The sequence below is a fragment of the Hyperolius riggenbachi genome, chromosome 2 (genome assembly GCF_040937935.1).
Source record: "Hyperolius riggenbachi isolate aHypRig1 chromosome 2, aHypRig1.pri, whole genome shotgun sequence".
Lineage (NCBI taxonomy): Eukaryota > Metazoa > Chordata > Amphibia > Anura > Hyperoliidae > Hyperolius > Hyperolius riggenbachi.
Window position 1 is genome coordinate 285045517 of NC_090647.1, and position 21931 is coordinate 285067447.

Consider the following 21931-nt stretch of genomic DNA (forward strand, 5'->3'; position numbering starts at 1 on the left):
ATTGTCTGATGCATCTCCATCAAATATTTTGAACTCTGGGCAGCATTCATTGTGATGAAATCCTTTCTTGTCTGGTGTGAAATTATTATTCAGTGCTCTTACAAATCGACAACACAGCAGCAATATCATACATAAAGAAAAAGGGACAAGGGGTAACCGCCTTCGTTCTACACTCATTTCAGCAGAGAGTTTGGGAAAAACAGTCTAGGGGAATTGGACAGTGAAAATTTCCTTCATCTACCGCAAGCATTGTGCACACTGCAAGTAGAACTTTTAGCCACATCTGTGAAAACCGCAATTCCAGTATTTTCCTCCATGTACCAGAACCCTACAGCAGCAGGAGTAGATTGCCTTGCTCATCCATGGAACTTCACTCTGGATTACCTCCCACTCCTCTAATTCCCAACCTTCTACAACAATTGAGAAAGGAATCGTGATCATTACTATTTTGCCTTATTAGCCAAGGATACCCTGGCTTCTATTCCTCTGGGAACTGAATTAAATAATTCCCATTGAACTCTCCATAACTCAGAACATATTATCACAAGTAAACCTGCTTCAACCATATCTACTAAAGCTTCATTTAATGGCGTGGAATTTGAAAGCGCAAAACCTACAATCTTCGGCTGCTCAAACGAACTATCTTCTACCCTGTTTTAGTCCCAGAAGCCATCTAAAGCTTCTTCCTGTCAGAAAATGAGCAGGAAATTAACAAAGTTTGTATCTGAAAACAATTTCAGCCCTCACTGGCCGCAAATACAAAATGTTGTGGGCTTTCAGCAGTCAGCTCTTGACTTACACTTGTTAAAGTTCAGGTATTAGCTATGTCATCTCTGCTGGGTTAGAAATCATCAGTTTACCCTCTAGTCATACAGATCAAACATGGAGTTACAAAACTTTGACTCCCACAAAACCTTTTTTCTCTGTGCGTGGTGCTGGATGTTCAATCATTTTCTAACTGGTGCTCAACTCTGAACACAGTAGGCCTGTTTTCTATCTCCTTAGCCAAGAGGGTCTTGGAAGTACAAGTGTTGAGCATATGGAACCCTTCCTCAATTTTGTTTCCCAGACAGAGTAGTACTTTGGGTAGTTCTTTAAAGTGGCTACTTTATTTCATATTAATCAAGGGTTTTCCCTCCCCACCTTCTAAACAAAAGGATAATTTAACCCCTTAGATGTTACCAGATGCATGAAAGCATTCTTGAAAGGTACTGTTACATTCCAAAATTCTGACGGATAATTTTGACCCAAAAGAGTTTGCTGTATTCTCCTGAACATTTACATCTTGGTTAGTTAAAACTATACAGGAGGCATATCAATTTCAATTCAAAAAGAGGTATTTTCTCAATCCACCAGAGGAATGGCAGCCACCTCAAAAGTACCAGCAGAAACCATCTGTAGAGCAGCAAAAAAGCTAAACTTCTGTGCACAGAATTATTTCTTTATCCTTGGTCATTTGATTCTGTCTCAAAATGTTGTATAATAATACATTTTTTGTTCTTGTACACTAACCTCCCTGTATGTTTTATAGTTATTTCACACATGCTTGCTGCAATGTATGTGCCGGGAAATTGGAAAATGAAATACTTGCCTACACATAAGTTTCTTTTTTTCTGGCACATTAATATGGCAGTATACATTTTGTTCATTGCTGAATCTAGTATTCACAAGAATGAGTTTGTAGGAGCACTAGATTCATATTTATAAAGTAGATGTTCTGTTAGGTTCAGATGGAGTTTTAAAGGATGTCTGTATCAGAAAAAGTGCCCCAAATGGGTACTTACCTGGATAGAGGGAAGCCTCTGGATAATCCAGAGGCTTCTCCCGTCTTCCTCCACCACTCCAGTTCTGCATCCCTAGAAAGACTGTCAACATGGCTTTGTTGACGGCTTGTGCCTGCATTGTAAGGTCTTTCTGTCAAAGCCCGAACGGGTCCAGTGCGACCACACTTCTGTGATCAGGAATAAAAAGATTGTCACGCCATCAAAAAATGTTTAGAGCCTATGAATTGTGCCAAATGAGGTGTTATCCTGGTCCCTAAATGTTATACTTGATACTTGCATTTTTCAAGTTATAATGGGATTTGGTGACACTTGGTAGATTTCCACCCAACAGTAGAATTCTGAAAGTAGACTACACTGAGAGGAGTTAACATCGGCCGCATGTAAAAAAAATTGAAGGCCGAGTTAAAGATACTCTGAAGCCTCTAAAAAAAATCAGGTTTTTACTTTAAAAACGTCTTTAACATATTTGCCCCACCTAAACCGCCACATCCCCGCAGCTGAAAACTCAATTAATCACCCCAAACTCGCTGGGCAAAAATCCACAACTTTTTTGGTCGTGAATTTTGCTGCCCGGGGAGGCAGAGCTTTGGGCTGTAGCTCTGCCTTTATGCGCGTCAATCAGCACTGATTGCCGCCTCTCCCCCACCCTTCTCCGTGAAAGAAGACAGAGAGGTGGTGATCCACGCTGATGGATGCGTGTAGAGGCAGAGCTACAACCCAAAGCTCTGCCTTTATACGGAAGCGTTCCCTGCAATGTGCCCCGGGGAGTTTGAGGTGATTAATCGAGTTTTCAGCCACGGGGTTTAGGTGGGGCAATTATGCTAAAGACGGTTTTAAAGTAAAAACCTAATTTTTTGGAGACTTCAGAGTCTCTTTAACAAGAAAAAAATAAGAAGGAAATATAGAATGAGAGGATGGATGTGTTTAATGCTTTGTGAACCTGCACAATTTGGAGCACTAATTAGGTCTAGTTCATCCATTCCAACTGATCACATATGATTTGTAATGCACCTTGTAAGAAACTGAAAGCTGTATTATTTATCTGTAGAGCATACTCTTTGCTTCCTTGCACTATAACAAACCACATCTTGCTAAGAGGTTACATCATCTGACTTTGTAATATCGCCACATTACAGTGTGTATCTTCTCTTTGTGACTCAGGAAGAAGACTTTGTCCAGCCAAATGGTGTCAAAGTTGTGTTTTATGTATGTATGTCATTTACATTCCTGTTTAACTTTAGTTAGATTCATTTAAGTTGCAAACACATCAAAGTGAAAGGTCATGTTAGCATTCGCAATTAGGCTAGAAAGATTTTCTGTGCATCCACCCATAACAGAGTCTATGAACTGCAATTTGGCATTCAATTAATTGCAAGAAAACATTATTTGATTTGTTGAATGAACAAATAGAAGGCATTGCTTGATGGATGAGTTAAATGGATGCAAATGTTTGTAATGCCTTTTGAAATTGCTTTCTGAAAAACGTTGGGTGACACAAGTATCCTCGTACTCATGTTAGCAATCTTGTGTTTGACTGGCTGATGGTAGCTTTAGAAATCTTTCACTAATAAAGAATATATCAAGAAAAGAAGAACAATTAAATGATAATTCCAAACACTGGACTAGGAAAAACTCCAAGCACTGATTCACAGAGTACACAGAAAGCTCATGCTCACCCACCTACTATGATGTTATTAAAGAGGAGCTGTTAGGAATAGTGTCTCAGAGAGAAAAAACACATATATCAGTAGCTAAATATTGGCTGTACTTGCATTACATATGCATTTCACTGTCCACGTTTGGATTTCACAGAATTTTTATTTGTTATAGTAAACCCAGATGTAGTAGGACTTACGTTATAGGAAGCCTGTTATTTGACCCCTGCAGTATTCTGAATCCAGCTATAGTGGAAAGTGGGAGGGGGCATTTGCAATATGTCAGTCGGAGACCCATAAGCTGTGGTCCGCTATCTACACACTATTCTGGGCCTGCGTAGATTACTCCCAAGAGCACCAGCTGGAGAGACTTATTCTTCCTTTGTAAGCTGCTGCCTAATTACTGAGGGAATTGCCTTTCCTCTGGTAGGTCCCATTCACAAAGGATTGCAAAATAGCTAGTGTTTTACAGAGTGATTTTTCTCGTTTTGTTCACTGACTGTGATCTTATAACATTTGAATCTCAATCACTCCAAAATCTCAGAAAAGCGCTGCATGCACCACTTTTTCATTTTCCACAAATTGTGAATTGCTGGCGATCACTGCAGTGAGATCACATCAAAATCCTTAGTTCTAAATGTTAATCCTGAGGCCAGTTGCAGCAACAAGTGCAATTCAAAAGCTTATTTATCCACTGTGCTGCAGTCATAGAGTTGTTTTGCAGTTCAGTATGCAATAGAAATAGGGTTGTGTTGAACAGCATTAATATCTTCAATGTAATGAGTAATTGCTCCACACTGCCACCGCCGCCATTGTCACAGGCCAACTGGTTTCACCGGTGAGTGAACCGGCATCATCAGAGTGACTACTGCTTCCACCTTCTTTACACTGGAGATAAGTATGCTGTTCAAAACAATGCTATTGCTTACTGAACTTTGCAAAACCACTCTGACTGTGGCTTTGATTTTTAGATTTGGTGGTGCATGCTTCTGCATGCCTTTTTGATTCATCTTCATCCCTGATCCACTTATCATACAGGATGTACAGTATATCAACATGTGACGTATTTGAATAGGAGGCTGCATAAGGATTCATTCTGGTGGGCTTTAACTCCTCAACTATTCAATTATGAATGCATTGTATTGCACTCTGCTACTTCGTGCATAATCCTTTGTCAAGCTTTATGGAGCACTTGTCTTATGCAACAGGAGGCTGCATAAGGATTTATCCTATAATATAATAATAATAATTCCTATATTTGTATAGCGCTTTTCTCCTGTCGGACTCAAAGCGCTTGTGAGGCAGCCACAAGAGCGCACTCAGTGTTAGGGAGACCCACCCAAGGAACTCCTTACTGAATAGGTGCTGGCTTACTGAACAGGCAGAGCCAAGATTCAGACCTTGGTCTCCTGTATCAGAGGCAGAGCCCTTAACTAGTACACTTTTCAGCCATGTTTCCTGCCAGACTTTAACTCCTTTGAATGATCTTTTGCCTTTTGGAGAATGTAATTAAATAGTTTGTTGCTGCAATCTGCATAACTGCAATCTATATAGAACTTTATGTTGTGACCATGAATATCCCCTCCTGATCACGGGATTGTGGGAGGAACTATCTCAGTGTTATCCTATTGCATTTCCAGCTGCCACACTATCACCGTTTTGTAATCAACATGGTTTACATGTATATTTATGTGATCCTTGATGTTTGAATAAAGCAATTTGGTATTTTCAGTCACCATCCCATTTTTGTATCTAGGCATTTGTAATAATACAGCTTTAAGTGAGCAAGGAAGTTCTCCCATGATTGTCTCTTTATGTCCCTGTAAGCGATATACACAACCAAAACTGCTGGAGTGTAAAATGTGCCTATAACTCTTAATTTTACAGAGCCATACTAATCCAACATGCATACTGCTGTTGTGGAGTGGCTGCATGGATTAAGAGCCATACAGTCAGGTCCATAAATATTGGGACATCGACACAATTCTAACATTCTAACAAAGCTGACAGTCTGCAGTTAAAGAAAACCTGAGGCGGCATCGAAAAAGAGAAACATGCTACCTGCTGCACGCCGCCTCCCAGAACAATTTGCACTGCTCCACGCCGCTCTCCATGGCCCCGTTCATCCTCCTCCGCCAGTTCATCCTCCGATCACCGACAGAAGAAATCCAAGATGGCCATGACCCAGGAAGTACTTCTGTGTCATGGCTATCTTGGATTTCTTCTGCCGATTGGACTGCTGATTGGAGGGAGCTGGGAAGTGGGGTAGTGAGGTGACAGAGGTGGGGGAGCAAGCTGACAGAGGTGGGGGTGTGAGCTGACGGAGACGGGGGGAGCAAGTGATTGATGGCTGAAAGGGAAAAGGAAGCCAGAGACAATCAAATTGCCGCTAGCTTTGAGGGGGGACAACAGAGCCCAGGGGGGACTGATGGTAGCACCAAAAGGTCACAGAGGCATGTCATTGGGCAGAGAACATTCCTCTGTGTCCTATAATCTATACACATGTTTGTTTCATTTCAAATCCATTGTAGTTGTGTATAGAGCCAAAAATGTTAGAATTGTATCAATGTCTCAATACTTATGGACCTGCTGTATTAATCCATAAGTTTATCATATGAGCTCTGCATGAAATTTTGTGGACAAGGAGGAGCAATTTATATGATCCTAATTGGAAGGCTCCCCAGGTGAGGGCTTTTCTTTTTTTTTTTTATCATCTTGGCTGTCCATGATAAACCGGATATACACTCGCGTGTGCTGTTAAGCCATTCTGTAAGCATTTGCTCTGACTTTACTAGTGAAGAGCTAATGTCATGCAGACCGGTAAAGTCTGGGACTCGGCGCATTAATGCACATGAACTGACGTGGCAGCGCGCCCCCATGATCACGTTACCATTTACCAGGCTGCACAGCAAATCAATGAAAGGGATCAGGAGGACAGCGAGGGACCTACAAGACTACAGGGGCCTGAAAGAAGCCCCAAATAAGTAAAGGCAAACTGTTTTATTACGACTCGGCTCGGGTATCCTTTAAGATGGTCAAACAGTTCTCTGCAAGAGGTACCATGTTGAACTACCAGTGACCCGTATGAGAGCAATAACACCAACTTTGATTAAAATGAACTCACTGCTCCCTATTCACATCTGAGACCTTGTAACACTAACAAGTAACATGACCACGGGGAGGGAAAATGTCTAATTGGGCAGTATTTTGACATTCCTCACTTTGGGGTGTACTCACTTTTGTTGCCAGCGGGTTAGACAGTAATGGCTGTTTTTAGTTATTCTGACAGTAATTCGATACTGCTATATAAGCTGCACACTAACTACTTTACACTGTCTGAAAGAGTCATATCTTCAGTGTTGTCCCATGAAAAGATATAACAAAATATTTACAAAAATGTGAGAGGAGTACTTACTTTTGTGAGATACTGTATTTGTTACAAAACCTCGCAAACTTTCCATATACTAGATACATTGAGGAGAGTTGGAATCTTCTGTAGCTCAGCCAATCATAATTTTCCTTAATTCAGCTCTTTATGATTGACCTATTTAATTTACAAATAATGATAATTTTATCCTCTGCTTAAAGGGATACTGTAGGGGGGGTCGGGAGTTGAAGTTACCCGGGACTTCTAATGGTCCCCCGCAGACATCCTGTGCCGGCTCAGCCACTCACCGATGCTCTGGCCCCGCCTCCGGTTCACTTCTGGAATTTCAGACTTTAAAGTCTGAAAACCACTGCGCCTGCGTTGCCGTGTCCTCGCTTCCCCTGATGTCACCAGGAGTGCATGGCGCAGGCACAGACCATACTAGGCCTGCGCAATACGCTCCTGGTGCCATCAGTGGGAGTGAGGACACGGCAACGCAGGCGCAGTGGTTTTCAGACTTTAAAGAGACTCCGTAACAAAAATTGCATCCTGTTTTTTATCATCCTACAAGTTCAAAAAGCTATTCTAATGTGTTCTGGCTTACTGCAGCACTTTATACTATCACTGTCTCTGTAATAAATCAATGTATCTTTCCCCTGTCAGACTTGTCGGCCTGTATCTGGAAGGCTGCCAAGTTCTTCAGTGTTGTGGTTCTGCTATGAACTCTCCCTTCCAGGCCCCTCTATGCACACTGCCTGTGTGTTATTTAGGATTAGAGCAGCTTCTCTCTTCTCTCTTATCTTTTACAAGCTGGAGAAATCGTCCTCTGAGCTGGCTGAGCTTTCACATACTGAAGAATTACAGACAAGGGCAAAGCTGTTTGCAGGAAGAAACAAGCAGCCTGAAACTTCAGTGCATGAGAACAGGGGGAAAGAAACACACAAATGATCTCTTGAGATTCAAAATGAAGGCTGTATACAGCCTGCTTGTGTATGGATGTATTTTCTATGTGTGGACATACTGTACATCAACCTACTTCCTGTTTTGGTGGCCTTTTTGTTTGTTTATAAACAAACTTTTAAAAACTGTTTTTAACTACTTTTAATGCGGCGAGGAGCGGCAAAATTGTGTCAGAGGGTAATAGGAGATGTCCCCTAACGCAGGGGTCCCCAACCTTTTTCAGCCCGGGGACCGGTAACCGTCCAACATTTTCTCTGGGGCCCGGGGGGGGGGGGGGGGGTTATTCGCCGCGGCACAGCAAGCACAGTTGCCCCAGTATAGGGAGTCTAGGTACCCCGCTGCAGCTAGTATAGTGCCCCAGTATAGTTAGTATAGTGCCCAGTGTGCCCCAGTATAGCTAGTATAGTGCCCCATGATAGCTAGTATAGTGCCCCATGATAGCTAATATAGTGCCCCAGAATAGCTAGTATAGTGCCCTGTGTGCCCCAGGATATCTAGTATAGTGCCCAGTGTGCCCCAGGATAGCTAGTATAGTGCCCAGTGTGCCCCAGTATATCTAGTATAGTGCCCCAGGATAGCTAGTACAGTGCCCAGTGTGCCCCAGTATAGCTAGTATAGTGCCCATGTGCCCCAGGATAGGTAGTATAGTGCCCCAGGATAGCTAGTAAAGTGCCCAGTGGGCCCCAGGATAGCTATTACAGTGCCCAGTGTGCCCCAGTATAGCTAGTATAGTGCCCCATGTGCCCCAGGATAGCTAGTATAGTGCCCAGTGTGCCCCAGTATAGCTAGTATAGTGCCCCAGGATAGCTAGTATAGTGCCCAGTGTGCCCCAGGATAGCTAGTATAGTGCCCCAGGATAGCTAGTATAGTGCCCAGTGTGCCCCAGGATAGCTAGTATAGTGCCTAGTGTGCACCAGTATAGTGCCCAGTGTTCCCCAGTATAGCTAGTATAGTGCCCCAGGATAGCTAGTATAGTACCTAGTGTGCCCCAGTATAGTACCCAGTGTGCCCCAGTATAGCTAGTATAGTGCTAGTATAGTGCCCAGTGTGCCCCAGTATAGCTAGCATAGTGCCCCATGTGCAGCTAGTATAGTGCCCCAGGATAGCTAGTATAGTGCCCCAGTGTAGCCCCCCTCCCCCCGCGGCCGCCGCTTCTGTTACCTGCTTTGAGCTGGCGGCCGCTTCCTGTCACAGATTCCCCGTAGCCGCTATGAGGAATGCAGCATCTCCTATTACAGCAGCGCTTCCTGCGCAGCTGCTGTAAGAAGGGAAGAAAGCGGGGCAGCGGCTTCCTGTAGCGGCGATTGCCGTTACCATGGAAACCGGCGCTGTCTCGCTTTCTTCCCTCCTTACAGCAGCTGCGCAGGAAGCGCTGCTGTAAAAGGAGATGCTGCAATCCTCAAAGCGGCTACGGGGAATCAGTGACAGGAAGCGGCCGCCAGCTCATAAGGTGACAGGAGCGGCGGCCGCGGGGGGAGGGGGGTGAGAGGCCAGACCCACCGTGGCAACTGCCCACGGACCGGCAGTGGGCCGCGGCCCGGTGGTTGGGGACCCCTGCCCTAACGCACTGGTATGTTTTTGGTGCGATTTTAACAATACAGATTCTCTTTAAAGTCTGAAATTCCAGAAGTGAACCAGAGGGGGGGCCGGAGCATTGGGGAGTGGCTGCGCGGGCACAGGATGTCTGGGGGACCATTAGAAGCCCCGGGTAACTTCAACTCATTTTCCCCTGACCCCCCTACAGTATCCCTTTAATTTTATTAGCTTGAAAAGTAAACTTATATCCAGGTACATCTTTTAAGCTTTACTGGATCTTACAGAGTTAGGGGACTGTTTGTGTTGACCACTCATGGTGTCTCTTTCACATGTCTAATATGGTACAGGAAGATATTTTTTCAAACACTCATAAGGCAACTAGCCATGAATCCAAATTTATGTACTAATGCTGGTGCCATTCCAGTGCAGAGGAATGAGTAATTTGGTCAAAGAAATATAAGACAAGCTGTTGCCATACTAAAGCAATCTTTTGTAGAACAGACTATTTAATGAAAAGTTCTTAAGCCCCATACACACATTAGAGTTATATTTCCCACAACAATATGTAAAGATTATTTTGAGCAGGAGTCTTCGAATGATCACTGTATACACAAGCTATTCATCTCTCGGAGGGGAGTGGATGGGTTTGGATGAGCGAATGGCACCATGTTGCTGGAACTTACTTTGATGTTCCCATGGAACAAATGACATTAAATAATTGCAGAAGAGGAGGCCAGACATGTCTTGGAACACCTCAACATGTTTTAGATTTCTGACTGAGACAATCACAAATGTGTATTTTGGTGGAATAAAATTAAAGTTTGCAGGCAGCTTTAGTTACATTAGTTACTGAGTAGCTCAAAATATCTTTCTTCCTCCAAAGATAAGCAAGAAAATTTCACAGGGAGCGATTTATCAATCTCGTTACATAGCACACAGTGTCTAGTTCCAGAGTAGTGCAAGACATATATACAATAGCTAAGATGCTTGATTCATAAATCTCCCTCAGGAATAGTACTGCACCAAAATAAAACGTATCCTAGATTTCTTATTATAGGCACTTCCTATTTTCTGCCTGAAAGCTGTCACAAATCTCTTGAAGCAACTTGTAGGACCAACACAGGTTTTTAGACTAAAACATTGTATTGCGGTTGATAAAAAAAGCATAAGCTTTATTTTCACCTGAATGTAGCGTGTGAAGACTCCCCATTGTGTCTATATTTATAAACCTCATTCATAGCCTCAACATTCATATTAGTTATGAAATGCAAGATATTAGGCTCCGTTAAACACAGACCCAGTCTGCACAGTTGTTCATTATATAAAAAGATGGCTTTTTATCTTGTCCTGTCTGCCTCAGGAAATCACTAAATCTAACTGAGTTGGGACGTTTTCCACACAAGCAGCAGGCACAGCATTCTTATTAGCCTCCCATCATGAAGCTCTCACTGTTGCTCAGTTCTTGTCCTTTTGCTCCTGTTTGGTACTGATGTTCTACTAAAATTTGGATCTGCGACACAGCTGCTGGGGTGAAACTTTAGAGCAGAAAACTACCAGGTATCAAAGGAAAACTTAAATGAGAAAGTGTATGTTTAGTTGGCTGCCCTTTACTTTTTCTCTGACTTAGACCGCATGCAGTCTCTGGTTTTGAATATAAAGTATCTGACTTCATTCCAGGCTTGGGTGAGCATTGAGAATTGCCAAAGTATATGAATGAGGGTTCCCCTTTCTTTTCTGTTGCTCCAGCATAGGGACAAAGAGCTAGGAAACAGGTTGTTCAGTTTAAACATTTTGCTCAGTTTAGCAGGAGTATAATACCATCTTGAAAAGATTTTGTATCCCTACTCCTGGCTTCTCGAGGATATAGAGGCTTTGTGGGCTAAGATCAGGATTTTCTTCCATTGTTGGTCAGAGAATGTCCAGGAAAGATCACTCTTTCATTTGAAGTGAAGCTACTAAGATGGGAACTAAGTTTTTTTTTTTTTAACATCAAGCATGTCAGTTAGACCAGTGATCTGCAAACTTGGCTCTCCAGCTGTTAAGGAACTACAAGTCCCACAATTCATTTTCCTTTATGAATCATGACTGTGGCTCTTAGACTCCCACAATGTATTGTGGGATTTGTAGTTCCTTAACAGCTGGAGAGCTAAATTTGCAGATCACTGAGTTAGACCATGCTCCTGATGGGGTTCTCTCCAAGGCAGACATCTGCAAAATGAGGGAGAGATTAGCCGAGAACCTTATGACAAAAGAATTGAAAGAAGTGGCTCCAAGTTTCTAAGTTTGTGGACTTTAGTGTGATTTTAAGGAAGTCTAGGGATACCCACTCTTCTGTCTTCAGAGAATTTTAATCTGGACAGTGTTCTCCATCTTAAGTGGCTATGTGTAGAAGGCCCCGGGGCAAAAATTGGATTGACAAGGCCAGGGGAGACATTCTGCCTATCCCTGTATTTAGTAAAGATACTCAGAGGTTGTTCCACAAAGGAAGCGGCTGGCTTATAGGTATTGATAACCTATGGAGTGAGGTTCACTGAAAAGGTGATAAGTTCCTCTTCCATACCCACCCATTTCTTAAAGAGGAGCTTTCAGCCATACTATGCTAGCAAAAAAACCCGACATATCTAAGTAGATAAATACTTGCTCTATTTACATAACAGATTAATTGCACTGTCTACGTTTTGATTTCAGTGAATTTTATAAAGTAAAAAAAAGTAAATAAGGAGAATTCTGTTCCCTGGCAGGAGTCATCTTTAGTCCCTCCGGCTGAAGCCAATGCTGATGTAATTTCCTCCCTTACTCCCCCCATTTCCCCACAGCAATAGAGAGCGCCACATCAGTGGGACGCCCGCATCCACGGGAACCCCCCAGCCATGCTACTCATGTTAACATGGTTCCAGGCGATGAAACTGCATTTATTCTTCCCCCGCTAAGCTATGTAATGCTGCGGGATGAGCGGGGATGCTGCAGGGTTGAGGGTAAATTCAGGGGGAGTCCCTATGGAAATGGTAGCAGGGCCGGAGGGTTCCCATGGATGCGGAGGTGCCCACTGAAGCAGCGGGGATGCCCATCGATGCGGCTGGAGTGCGGGGAGGGGGCGGACGGTAGCAGACACTGAGGCGGGTAATGAGAGAGGAATAGGTGTGAGATTGACACAGGCTGCAGCCAATCAGGGTGAACTAGCTGTGTCTGCGGAGAAGGGGAGAAAAAGTAAAGGAGAACCTTCCCCAGCATGCACTGCAACTTCTCTTTTGCGGCTGATGTACGAGTAAGAGCTGGGGACATGAGAATTAATATTAACCTTCAATAAAAAAAGTAAGATTGATTTTGAAGTTTGGCATTGACTTTTTAGCATCCTTTCTATCTGTTCAACAGATAGAAATATCTTGGCTTACTGCGCAGGCACAGCCATACCAAAGCAGAACAGCTGCGCTTCTAAACATCGGCGAATGCTGCTGCAATACCATGTCTGAAAGCTCTTGTCGGATATGTTCCACGCATCCTCATGCTTCAGTGGTTTCCACTGTAAAGCCAGACAGGGCTCATTCACACTACAGTACGCATGCACAAATGGAATTTTGTGCATGCGTTTGACATGTTGCTATGCATTAAAGCACGTGGGCAGCCGCAGCACAATGGAACCTTGGGAAAATGTGCACTTCGTGCAATAAAATATTCTTGAACATGTTACATCTGAACACGCAGGAACCCAAAGCTGTACTGTGAATGGTAACATGAAAGTCTATGGACTATCATGTTACCATATGGATCACACACGTGCAGTTTGTCATAACTGACACCATAGCACATTGTGTGAATAAGCCCTAAAGTTTTACATCATACTAGCGCTGCAAATAAATCCCCTCCATTCAGTACCAAAACGTGCATAAAACATTGTTATGCACAGTTAATAACTTTTTTTGCAGCCCAGTAGTAGCAGTGTAAGTTATGCACTGTGTCTGTGTGAGATGGGGAAGAGAGTGACCCTGGGAGAGCTACTACTTCATGTTGAAGAGTAAAAAAAAACACATCCTACGTATAAGTAAAGTTTTCCTTTAAAAAGAAAAATTAATTGACCAGCTACAGAATTATCTTTCTTCAGCAATGCTGGCATTGTGAATGAGATGGTGAGTGCAGCTGTGACAGAGTGGGAGGAAATGTTGGCTGAATCCTCCACCAGTGGGATTTACTGTATATAAATTCCAGACCCAGCACGGCTCTCATTTTACTGATGTCTGGAAGTTAGCAGTGAGGGGCAATGCCTCCCATGATAAACAGCGTGCAGATCCCCTGCCAGCTCCAGCATGTGCCGCTCTTCTTCCTGATACGGGGGCGGGGCCTCTGAATAACAACATTACTCAAAGCCTCTCCTAACCAATTGGCTACTGTACTGCAAGCTGAGTGGGTGGGGAGGAGACAAGAGAGACAAATTGCCACGATGTGGAAGCTGCAATTGAAATCAAATGGACTGATTCTTTTTCAGGCACGGCCTGGTTTCTCTTCCGGGAGGTCACCTGACTTGTCCGGGCGGGCCGCCCACCTAACACATGCTAGGGAGAACACTGCATAAGGTTAGGTGATATGTGGGGAGTAGTAAGATGGAATAATAAGTCAACCACGTAATCTGCTTCCTTGTGTTCTGATTTGGGAAAATGGAAGACATGGACTGAGGGATTAGCCCTGGCAGTGCAAAAGAAAGGCTCCAGAGTAATAGACATCCTGCCTTGTGCCATTTTGACTGTCAAAAGCGTCATTCGCTTTTACTTTAGTGTTGGAATGGGAATATAAGGTGGAACACATGCTATTTGGAATATCGATGTAGTTCAAAGTGCTATTTGTGTAGTTTCAGTCTACCTATCAAATGCTTTTTAAGCATCTGTTGAAAGGAGCAACTTACGGATGGACTGAGAACTGTCTCAATAAATCATATTAAGAGTTCGTATTAGTGTTCCCTTGCCTCCCTCTAAGGTACAAATGCCACTTGACCTGGCGATATGATTGCCTTTGGCCTAGACCTTGACCAGTTTCAGTACTCTGACTCCCTTTTTGTACATCTTCAGTTGGGTAATCCAGGGAGGGACCTGCTGGCCACACAGCAAAGAAGTCCGGGCACTCTGGTGAATCACTTAGATTCCATGCCCTGGGAGAGCCTAAGTCACCCACTTATGCCAGGATCCATGGGTTTTGTCCTAGTAATGCGAAATGGGGAGGGGTTTGATAGCCCACTAACCCCAATGATGGAGATTGGCTATGGAGAGGGACAGTTGGTGGCAGTGGAGGAGAGGTGTATAATCAAAGCCCACTGACACCAATGATAGAATGTTTGTTTATTGTTGCACTTCATGCTCGTGAGTGATTGTTTTGATTTCATGTGTGGAATAATTGTTGCCATTTATATAGGGGTGATTGTTGCATTTCATGGGGGGTTGATTACTGCATTTCATATATGGCAGAGTGATTGCTGCATTGTATATGTGGGATGATTGTTTCAGTTTGGGTGGTTGGGGATTGCTGCATTATATATTTGGGGTGATAGCTGTGTTTTATATGGGGTTGATTGCTGCATTTTATTTCCTATGTAGGATCATTTTTGCATTTATTATGTTGGGGTGATTACAGCATTTCAGATGGGTGTAATTTCCACATTTTATATGTGGGGTGATTGCTACATTTCATATGTGGAGTCAGTTGCTACATTGTGGGGACGATTGCTTCATTTTATATGTGGGTTATTGCTGTAGTTCATATATGAGGTAATTGCTGCATTTCATATGTGAGGTGATTGCTGCATTTCATATCTGAAATGATTGCTGCATATTATATGGGGAGGTAATTTCTGCACTTCATATGGGGGTGATGGTTGCATTTCATATGTGGGACATTCTGCATTTGTAACATGGTGTAGTGATTGATGTATATGTATTATGACTATAGTACTATTGCTAACCTAGAGATATATAATAGTGGGTAGAAGGGAAAATTGGCGTGAGTTGTATCCCACATTTTTATGCAGGGGTTCTCTGAGATCCACTAAATTTTGTAGAAGTTCCTTGAACCTAAAAAGTTTGAGAAAGGTTGGGCTACAGTGTACTATTTTACCTGTGAGTTTGCCCATTTTGCCGCTATATGTGTTTGACTAAAATATAGCCAAACCCACTGCCGATTTGTTCACCCATCCCTGCCGTTCTCTGTAGTGGGCATGAAAAGAACCACCCAGCGCACCCCCCCCCCCCAAAACCGCAGTGCCACACCAGAATGATCCAAACGGTGGCGGACATATTAGTACGCAGTCGTTGAGTTGGACGATGGAAGAACCGAATGACGGCTCTCCCTACTGCCGCTAAACTCCCCGGTGGCGCTAAATACTATTCCCCCTCCAAGTCGTCACAACTCGGAGAGAGGAGCCCCGAACTACTCTTATGTGCCCCACGCAGCATAACATTGCTGCTATGGGCCATTTGGTTTTGGCGCTCAGCACCAGTTGCCGAAACCACCTGTTTCGCACACGGCGCTCCCATATTTGCAATGTTCTGTCAAAAAGATCCCCACATCACCCTCTTAGCTGTAAACGTGCATTGTGGTCCATGGAGATACTAAATTATGACAGGCGCCTGTGCACCAAAACCTCCCGATTTACTCTGATATAGCATGTGTGTGCTTCCCATGTATAATAAGGAGATAGTTCTTCTTTGTTCAAAGTATGCTTGTAGTTCGGAGGCAGCTTGCTAGCTGATTTGTTTGGTTTGTAAAATGAGCTCTCAAAGTGCCAATCCGCATGGACAGATCAACCAAAATTGGGGCAAATTAAGTGGTAGGACCAATATCAGCTGCTTGGACCTCAGAGAGCCCATTATATAAGGGATATAAAGATGAAGTCAATTGTCATATGTGTTGTGTGGAGATGAGAAAAAAGTATAGTCTTTTACAATTGGATTATACAGTATATTCTCCAGTCCACTGGTTCACTTTTCTGGAGAACATCATGAAATTTATGTAGGAGCTTCTTAGAGATAGCTTATTTGCATGATGAGATGTCTAAGTCAGGTTCAAGGGTTAAGTTCAAGTCCCCTTCCAGATGGATATTACATTTTACAAATGTGTCTAATTCGTATTCATAGGCTTTTAGGAAATTATTTTGTTATGCGTTATCTGCATAAAAGGAGCCTATAGTGAGCATATGATTTTTATATTTATATATAAGAAAAAATGCCCATTGGGGTCGCTTAGTATCTGAAGGTTGGCAAGCTGCACATCCTCACAAAGGAGAATGGCTGTTCCTCTAGACTGAGTATTGGTTGTTGCTATGATAAATGTATGGAAACCTTCTATTAGAAAGGTTGGGTACCATGGATGCTTTGAAATGGTTCTCCTGTATACAGGCTATGCTTATTTTGTCTTTATACAACATTGTAAGTAATGCTGATCTTTTTTCAGGGACATTTAACCCCTTAGTGTTCAAGGTTAGGCACCTCAAGGATGTTATCCATATCATAAGTGCATATTGGTCCTCAATGGGTCTGGGCCCCAGCTGCTGTGGGGAAAAAAGAGAAGGGTAAAGTGGCGATGAAGGAAGGGTGAAGGGGTACAATTATAAGAAACAAAATCAAGTGTGTCTCAGCATAACGCAACAGTGCATGCAAAATGGAGGTATAATAGCTATGCATGTAGCTGGTGGACTCCACGGCCAGGAGGTCCAAGATCATAGCCAGTATACCCAGAGGGATTGACCACAGGTAGCATAACAAATCTCTCCTAGAGAAATCCTCTAGGCCCGCAGTGTTCCCCAACCCTGTTTTCACAGCCCACCAACAGTGCATGTTTTGTAGAAATCCACATAGGTAGGTAATCAGCTCTGCTGAGACACTAATTACCCCACCTGTGAATGTATGTGGTTTCCTGCAAAGCATGTACTGTTGGTGGGCCTTGAGAACAGGGTTGGGGAACTCTGCTCTAGGGGCTTTTGGAAATTAGCTTTTTGCAAGGTTAGTTTCAAGAGACATTTTTGCAAATCACCATGTTTCATATCACATTGAGGTGACACATGCATATTTCTGCACATACAAAGCTGTAAATGCAATCTTTATCTTCTGTGAGGGATACTTTGATGTTCTAAAGTTTATTATATCATTGCTACAGAGACAAGAAGGAGAAAATATAAGACTTTTGGGATCATGGGATGCTGATTCCAGAGAAATGCAGATACTAGATGAGCTGGAGAATCCTTTGGATGAGCCTGAGCAAAGTCCAAAGGTAGGAAAAGTTTAAAAGACTTTAGTAGAAATAACTATACTTGCATTTTTTTAATCAAATTTGTAAATGTCAATAACTAATATTTTTACATTTTTTTTTACCCGATTAGACTCTACTGTTAATGGCTAGCTGATAAAAAGAAAGAACACCTGGTCATCAGAAAGACAGCAGCTTCTTTCTAGTACTCTAGTTATCTCACTCTTCATATATCTGAATGGCAAATAATGTGCTTCCACTCCCATCTTTCCAATAAAATCTGAGGTACCTACAACCCCTTCAAGCTAAGCAAAGTCACACAATCTCTGGGGGTTTGGGCCTTGCATTCTGTCCCATAGAGCTTTGCTGGAGGGCAGAATCCTAATAGTCTATCCCTTGTCCCTCCCTTAAGGCAATGCAAGAGGAAAAGGGATGTCTCCCCATTAATTTGTTGTTCAGTATGCCAGGCTACTGGTATGCCTAGTTTCAATTACTAAGGCGTTGTTCACTCAATACAAGCTGCCGTGCGTATTTCAGCAGCACGTATAGTCAGCAACACGCAAGACCGTCAGAAGTGCATGGCCAGCACTTCTGACATTCAGACTGTGTGTGATGTGCAGCTGTGCGATGCGCTATCGCACTGCTGCATGCATTTTCAGCAAAATGCAGACAATGATCCCATTCACCGTAATAAATGATAGCAGCAGTGCATGGCAACGCTGATGGCAGTACGATTGCTTGCATTGCATTTCGATTGCATGGCCATCTGCGTTGCCTAAAGGGTGGTGCTGTGATTTGGAGAATTTATCTGACTGCTTTGTGTGATTAGGAAGGACCTGCTCTTGCCAGGTCAAATTGGCTTTGGCTTCCCAGAGCATGTATTTTTTGCCTTAATGTGGATCAAAACAACTTCAGTTATGCCAGATTGGACATGATGGGTAGATGTTTCAACCTATGTTACTAACACTAAAGATGATCAGTACATTCCACAAAGATTCTTCTGAAAATCATATAGAAGACTGTAATTGGTGTGATGAAGTGATTGGTTTAGAGGTTTTTGACTATTTGTGATCATGTCTTATATCTGCTTCCTCTGTAGTTTGAAACAGGATGAAGTGAGACATAATCTCATCATCACACTGAGTGAACTGGAGACAAATATTTTAGCTTCTTAATTCAATCACCTGCTTATTCATGGATTCTCTTCAAGGAAAATCTTTATGGAATGAATGGATAATCTCTATACAGTATGTTGTGGAGGAGTACTATGATGTGAACATGTTCTGGTACAGGGAGCTTGCTGCAGGAAATTGTATATTATTTCACGTCAGAAATTCTACAGGCATAACTGACACTTTCACTTACACCCACTATTCTTTAGGTGTGATCTTCTTCCAGATCTTTCTTCAATGAATGAAACATAGCCTAGTGATTTTAGAGCTCTATTCACTCGCGAATAGACTTGTTTGTAAATGCTACCAGTAGTTTATGGTAAGCATTGCTATTTACATGTCGTTGTTTCACATTTACTATTAGTTTTTATTTTGTTTAGTAAAGAAGCACAATTTCATGTTTTCAGCCGACACAGTTGTCTTATTGCATTCATACATAAAAATCTTAACTAGGCATATATTTTCCATTTGCTGTGCAACTGCGATATTTTAATTCATGGAGCATGACTCCCCCATCCTATGTGTTTTATTATATCCCATGCTGCTACACACTCCACTGTTTCCCAAGAGTGCTTGGCACATACTTTGTGTGTTTAGCTACTTCATGCTCAGTCGGATCTGCTAACTGTACAGCAGGGATAAGAACAGTTTATGGAACAAATGGGAGGGTCGTGAAAACACTGGAAAATGGCAGTGTGCAGCAGCCAGAAATTAAGCAGCTTATTTCATAAATGAATGCCCATCGAATCAAGCTGTTAAACAGTAAGTGTCACTCGAAGAAAATAACATTGCTGCTGTGCAAATGTCTTCACTGTGACTCATGTTCATTCTTCAATAACTACGGCCTTCACTACAGTTGGAATGCCATTTTACTATTTATTGGCAGGAGAAAAAAAATAAAAAACAAAGCAAATATTTTGGTAGAGCAGCAAGGAGAACGCCAGCTCAGGCGTTCTCCTTGCTGCTCTACCAAATGTAAGTTACACATTTTTTTTGCATAGCTGCTCCCGAGGTTTTAAATTTAGGTTAGGTCACTTGCCCGGAGGTCTGCCTCACCGTGGCGCAAGTGTCTAGTATAATATACTTTGCATGCAAACCATATTTGAAGCTACCTTCTAGTTTAATAAATGTTAGCACTTGTCTTGGATGCAGGGCATGCATTTTTCAGTCTGGCAGAGGCGGTGTATGCCTGTGCGATTAACCATTCAATTGCAACATGTGTTTAGGGATGCGCAGCCTTTCCCCCCCACCTTTCCTTAAAGCAAATATTTTAACCAGAAGTGAGAGGTTCTATAAATATTCAAAACGACTCAGCTGGAATGAAAGCAGTGAATTTCTGCTGGTCTATTCTATATTTACAAATGGCCATACATGCAAAACAGGCACAACATTTTGGCCACATGCTGCCTTTCTCATGTGCCTCCACCTGAGAAAGGGTCCTGTAGGCCCAAAACTTTATGCCTGATTTTCAAATATCAGATCGTTTTTGGGGCGCAGATTATGAATGAGTGCTGTACAGACACTCAACTTGCCTGCAGGCCGAAGACAGTGTTCTGTTCATTAAAGACCAGAGGGAGGAATAAGAGGTAGCCTGCTGCATGAGTGGTAGCGATTGGTCCCACCAGAACGTTGAAGAGTAGGCCAACACTGGGGAAACCTGTACACACTTTCTGATTATCTCAACGGAATATATACAGTTGCAAGAAAAAGTAAGGGAACCCTTTGGAATTGTATGGATTTCTGCACAAATTGGTCATAAAATGTGATCTGATCTTCACAACAATAGACAATAACAGTCTGCTTAAAGAGAACCAGAGATGAAGCACCCTCATGTATTTTATTACATTTATCAGTGGGAACATGACAGTAAACACCTACCCTGCTTTTAGTTTCATTGTTATCTGCTTAATTAGTCTATTAGCAACTGTGATAAGAATCCATCGACTATTCAGTCGAGGTTTGACCTGGAATCATTATAGCTGAGTCATTCTTCTGTGGAGTCCTTTCAAGCCCAAGCCTTCCCCCTCCTGGCTTAGATCTTCTGCTTTGCATACTGAGAGCTGTGATGACTGGGAGGGGCTGCTGCTCCTGAGAGAGAAGCCCTGTGGCTGTAATATGATCCCTGTGTGCTCTGTGTGCACTAGATTCTCATAGGAATGAAACTGCAGTTATTATCAGTGACACTTCCTACAGGCAGATCATACCAAAATGAAAGCACATAGATGAAAGGCTGCATTTAGCCTAGATAGCAGCATAGTCTCATATAGCCTAGACAGCACATCCAGAACAACTCATATAACCCGGAAGGAGAAGGGATATGAGCCGGCGGCCATATTTGATTTTTCCTGGAGCAATAATGGATAAAAAACACTAAAAAAGGCACACCAGAGTGGCAAAATTATCAGGTAGAGCATTTATTCTTTACAAGCTATCAACTGATATGTTTATTTTGTGTAAAACGTTCATCTCTGGTTCCCTTTAAACTAATACAATACAAATAATTAAATGTTTCCATGTTTTTATTAAACACACGATGTAAACATTCCCAGTGTAGGTGGAAAAAGTACGTGAGCCCTTAGACTAATGACATTTCCAAGAGCTAATTGGAGTGAGGTGTCAGCCAACTGGGGTCCAATCAATGAGATGAGCTTGGAGGTGTTGGTTACTGCTGCCCTGCTCTATAAAAAACACACCAGTTTTGAATTTGCTTTTCTTAAGAAGCATTGCCTGATGTAAATGATGCCTCGCACAAAAGAGCTCTTTAGAAGACCTACGATTAAGAATTGTTGACTTGCATAAAGCTGGAAATGATTATAAAAGCATCTCCAAAAGCCTTGCTGTTCATCGGTCCACGGTAAGACAAATTGTCTATAAATGGATAAAATTCAGCACTGCTGCTACGCTCCCTAGGAGTGGCCATCCTGTAAAGATGACTGCAAGAGCACGACGCAGAATGCTCAATGAGGTGAAGAAGAATCATACAGTGTCAGACTTACGAAAGTCTCTGGCATATGCTAACATCCCTGTTAGCAAATCTATGATACTTAAAACACTAAATACAAATTGGATCTTTATGGGAGGATAGCACAGAGGAAAAAAATTGCTGCACGTTTAAAGTTTGCAAAAGTGCACCTTGATGTTCCACAGCAGTACTGGCAAAAAAATCTGTGGACAGATGAAACCAAAATTTAGTTGTTTAGAAAAAACACACAACACTATGGGGTTGATGAACTA

General features: G+C 42.6%; 1 protein-coding gene across 7 annotated transcripts in view; it reads left to right on the forward strand.

Moving 5' to 3' along the window:
• The window catches only part of SPOCD1 (SPOC domain containing 1), a 222897-nt gene that overhangs the window by 24269 nt on the left and 176697 nt on the right, over positions 1-21931 (forward strand). For 5 of the 7 annotated variants that reach the window (XM_068265400.1, XM_068265401.1, XM_068265406.1 and 2 more), the window contains exons 3-4: positions 2946-2990; positions 17436-17549. In XM_068265400.1, coding sequence (XP_068121501.1) covers positions 2946-2990; positions 17436-17549 — 159 coding nt within the window. The remainder of the gene's footprint in view (positions 1-2945; positions 2991-17435; positions 17550-21931) is intronic. The other 2 variants (XM_068265402.1, XM_068265404.1) reach the window with 1 other exon arrangement.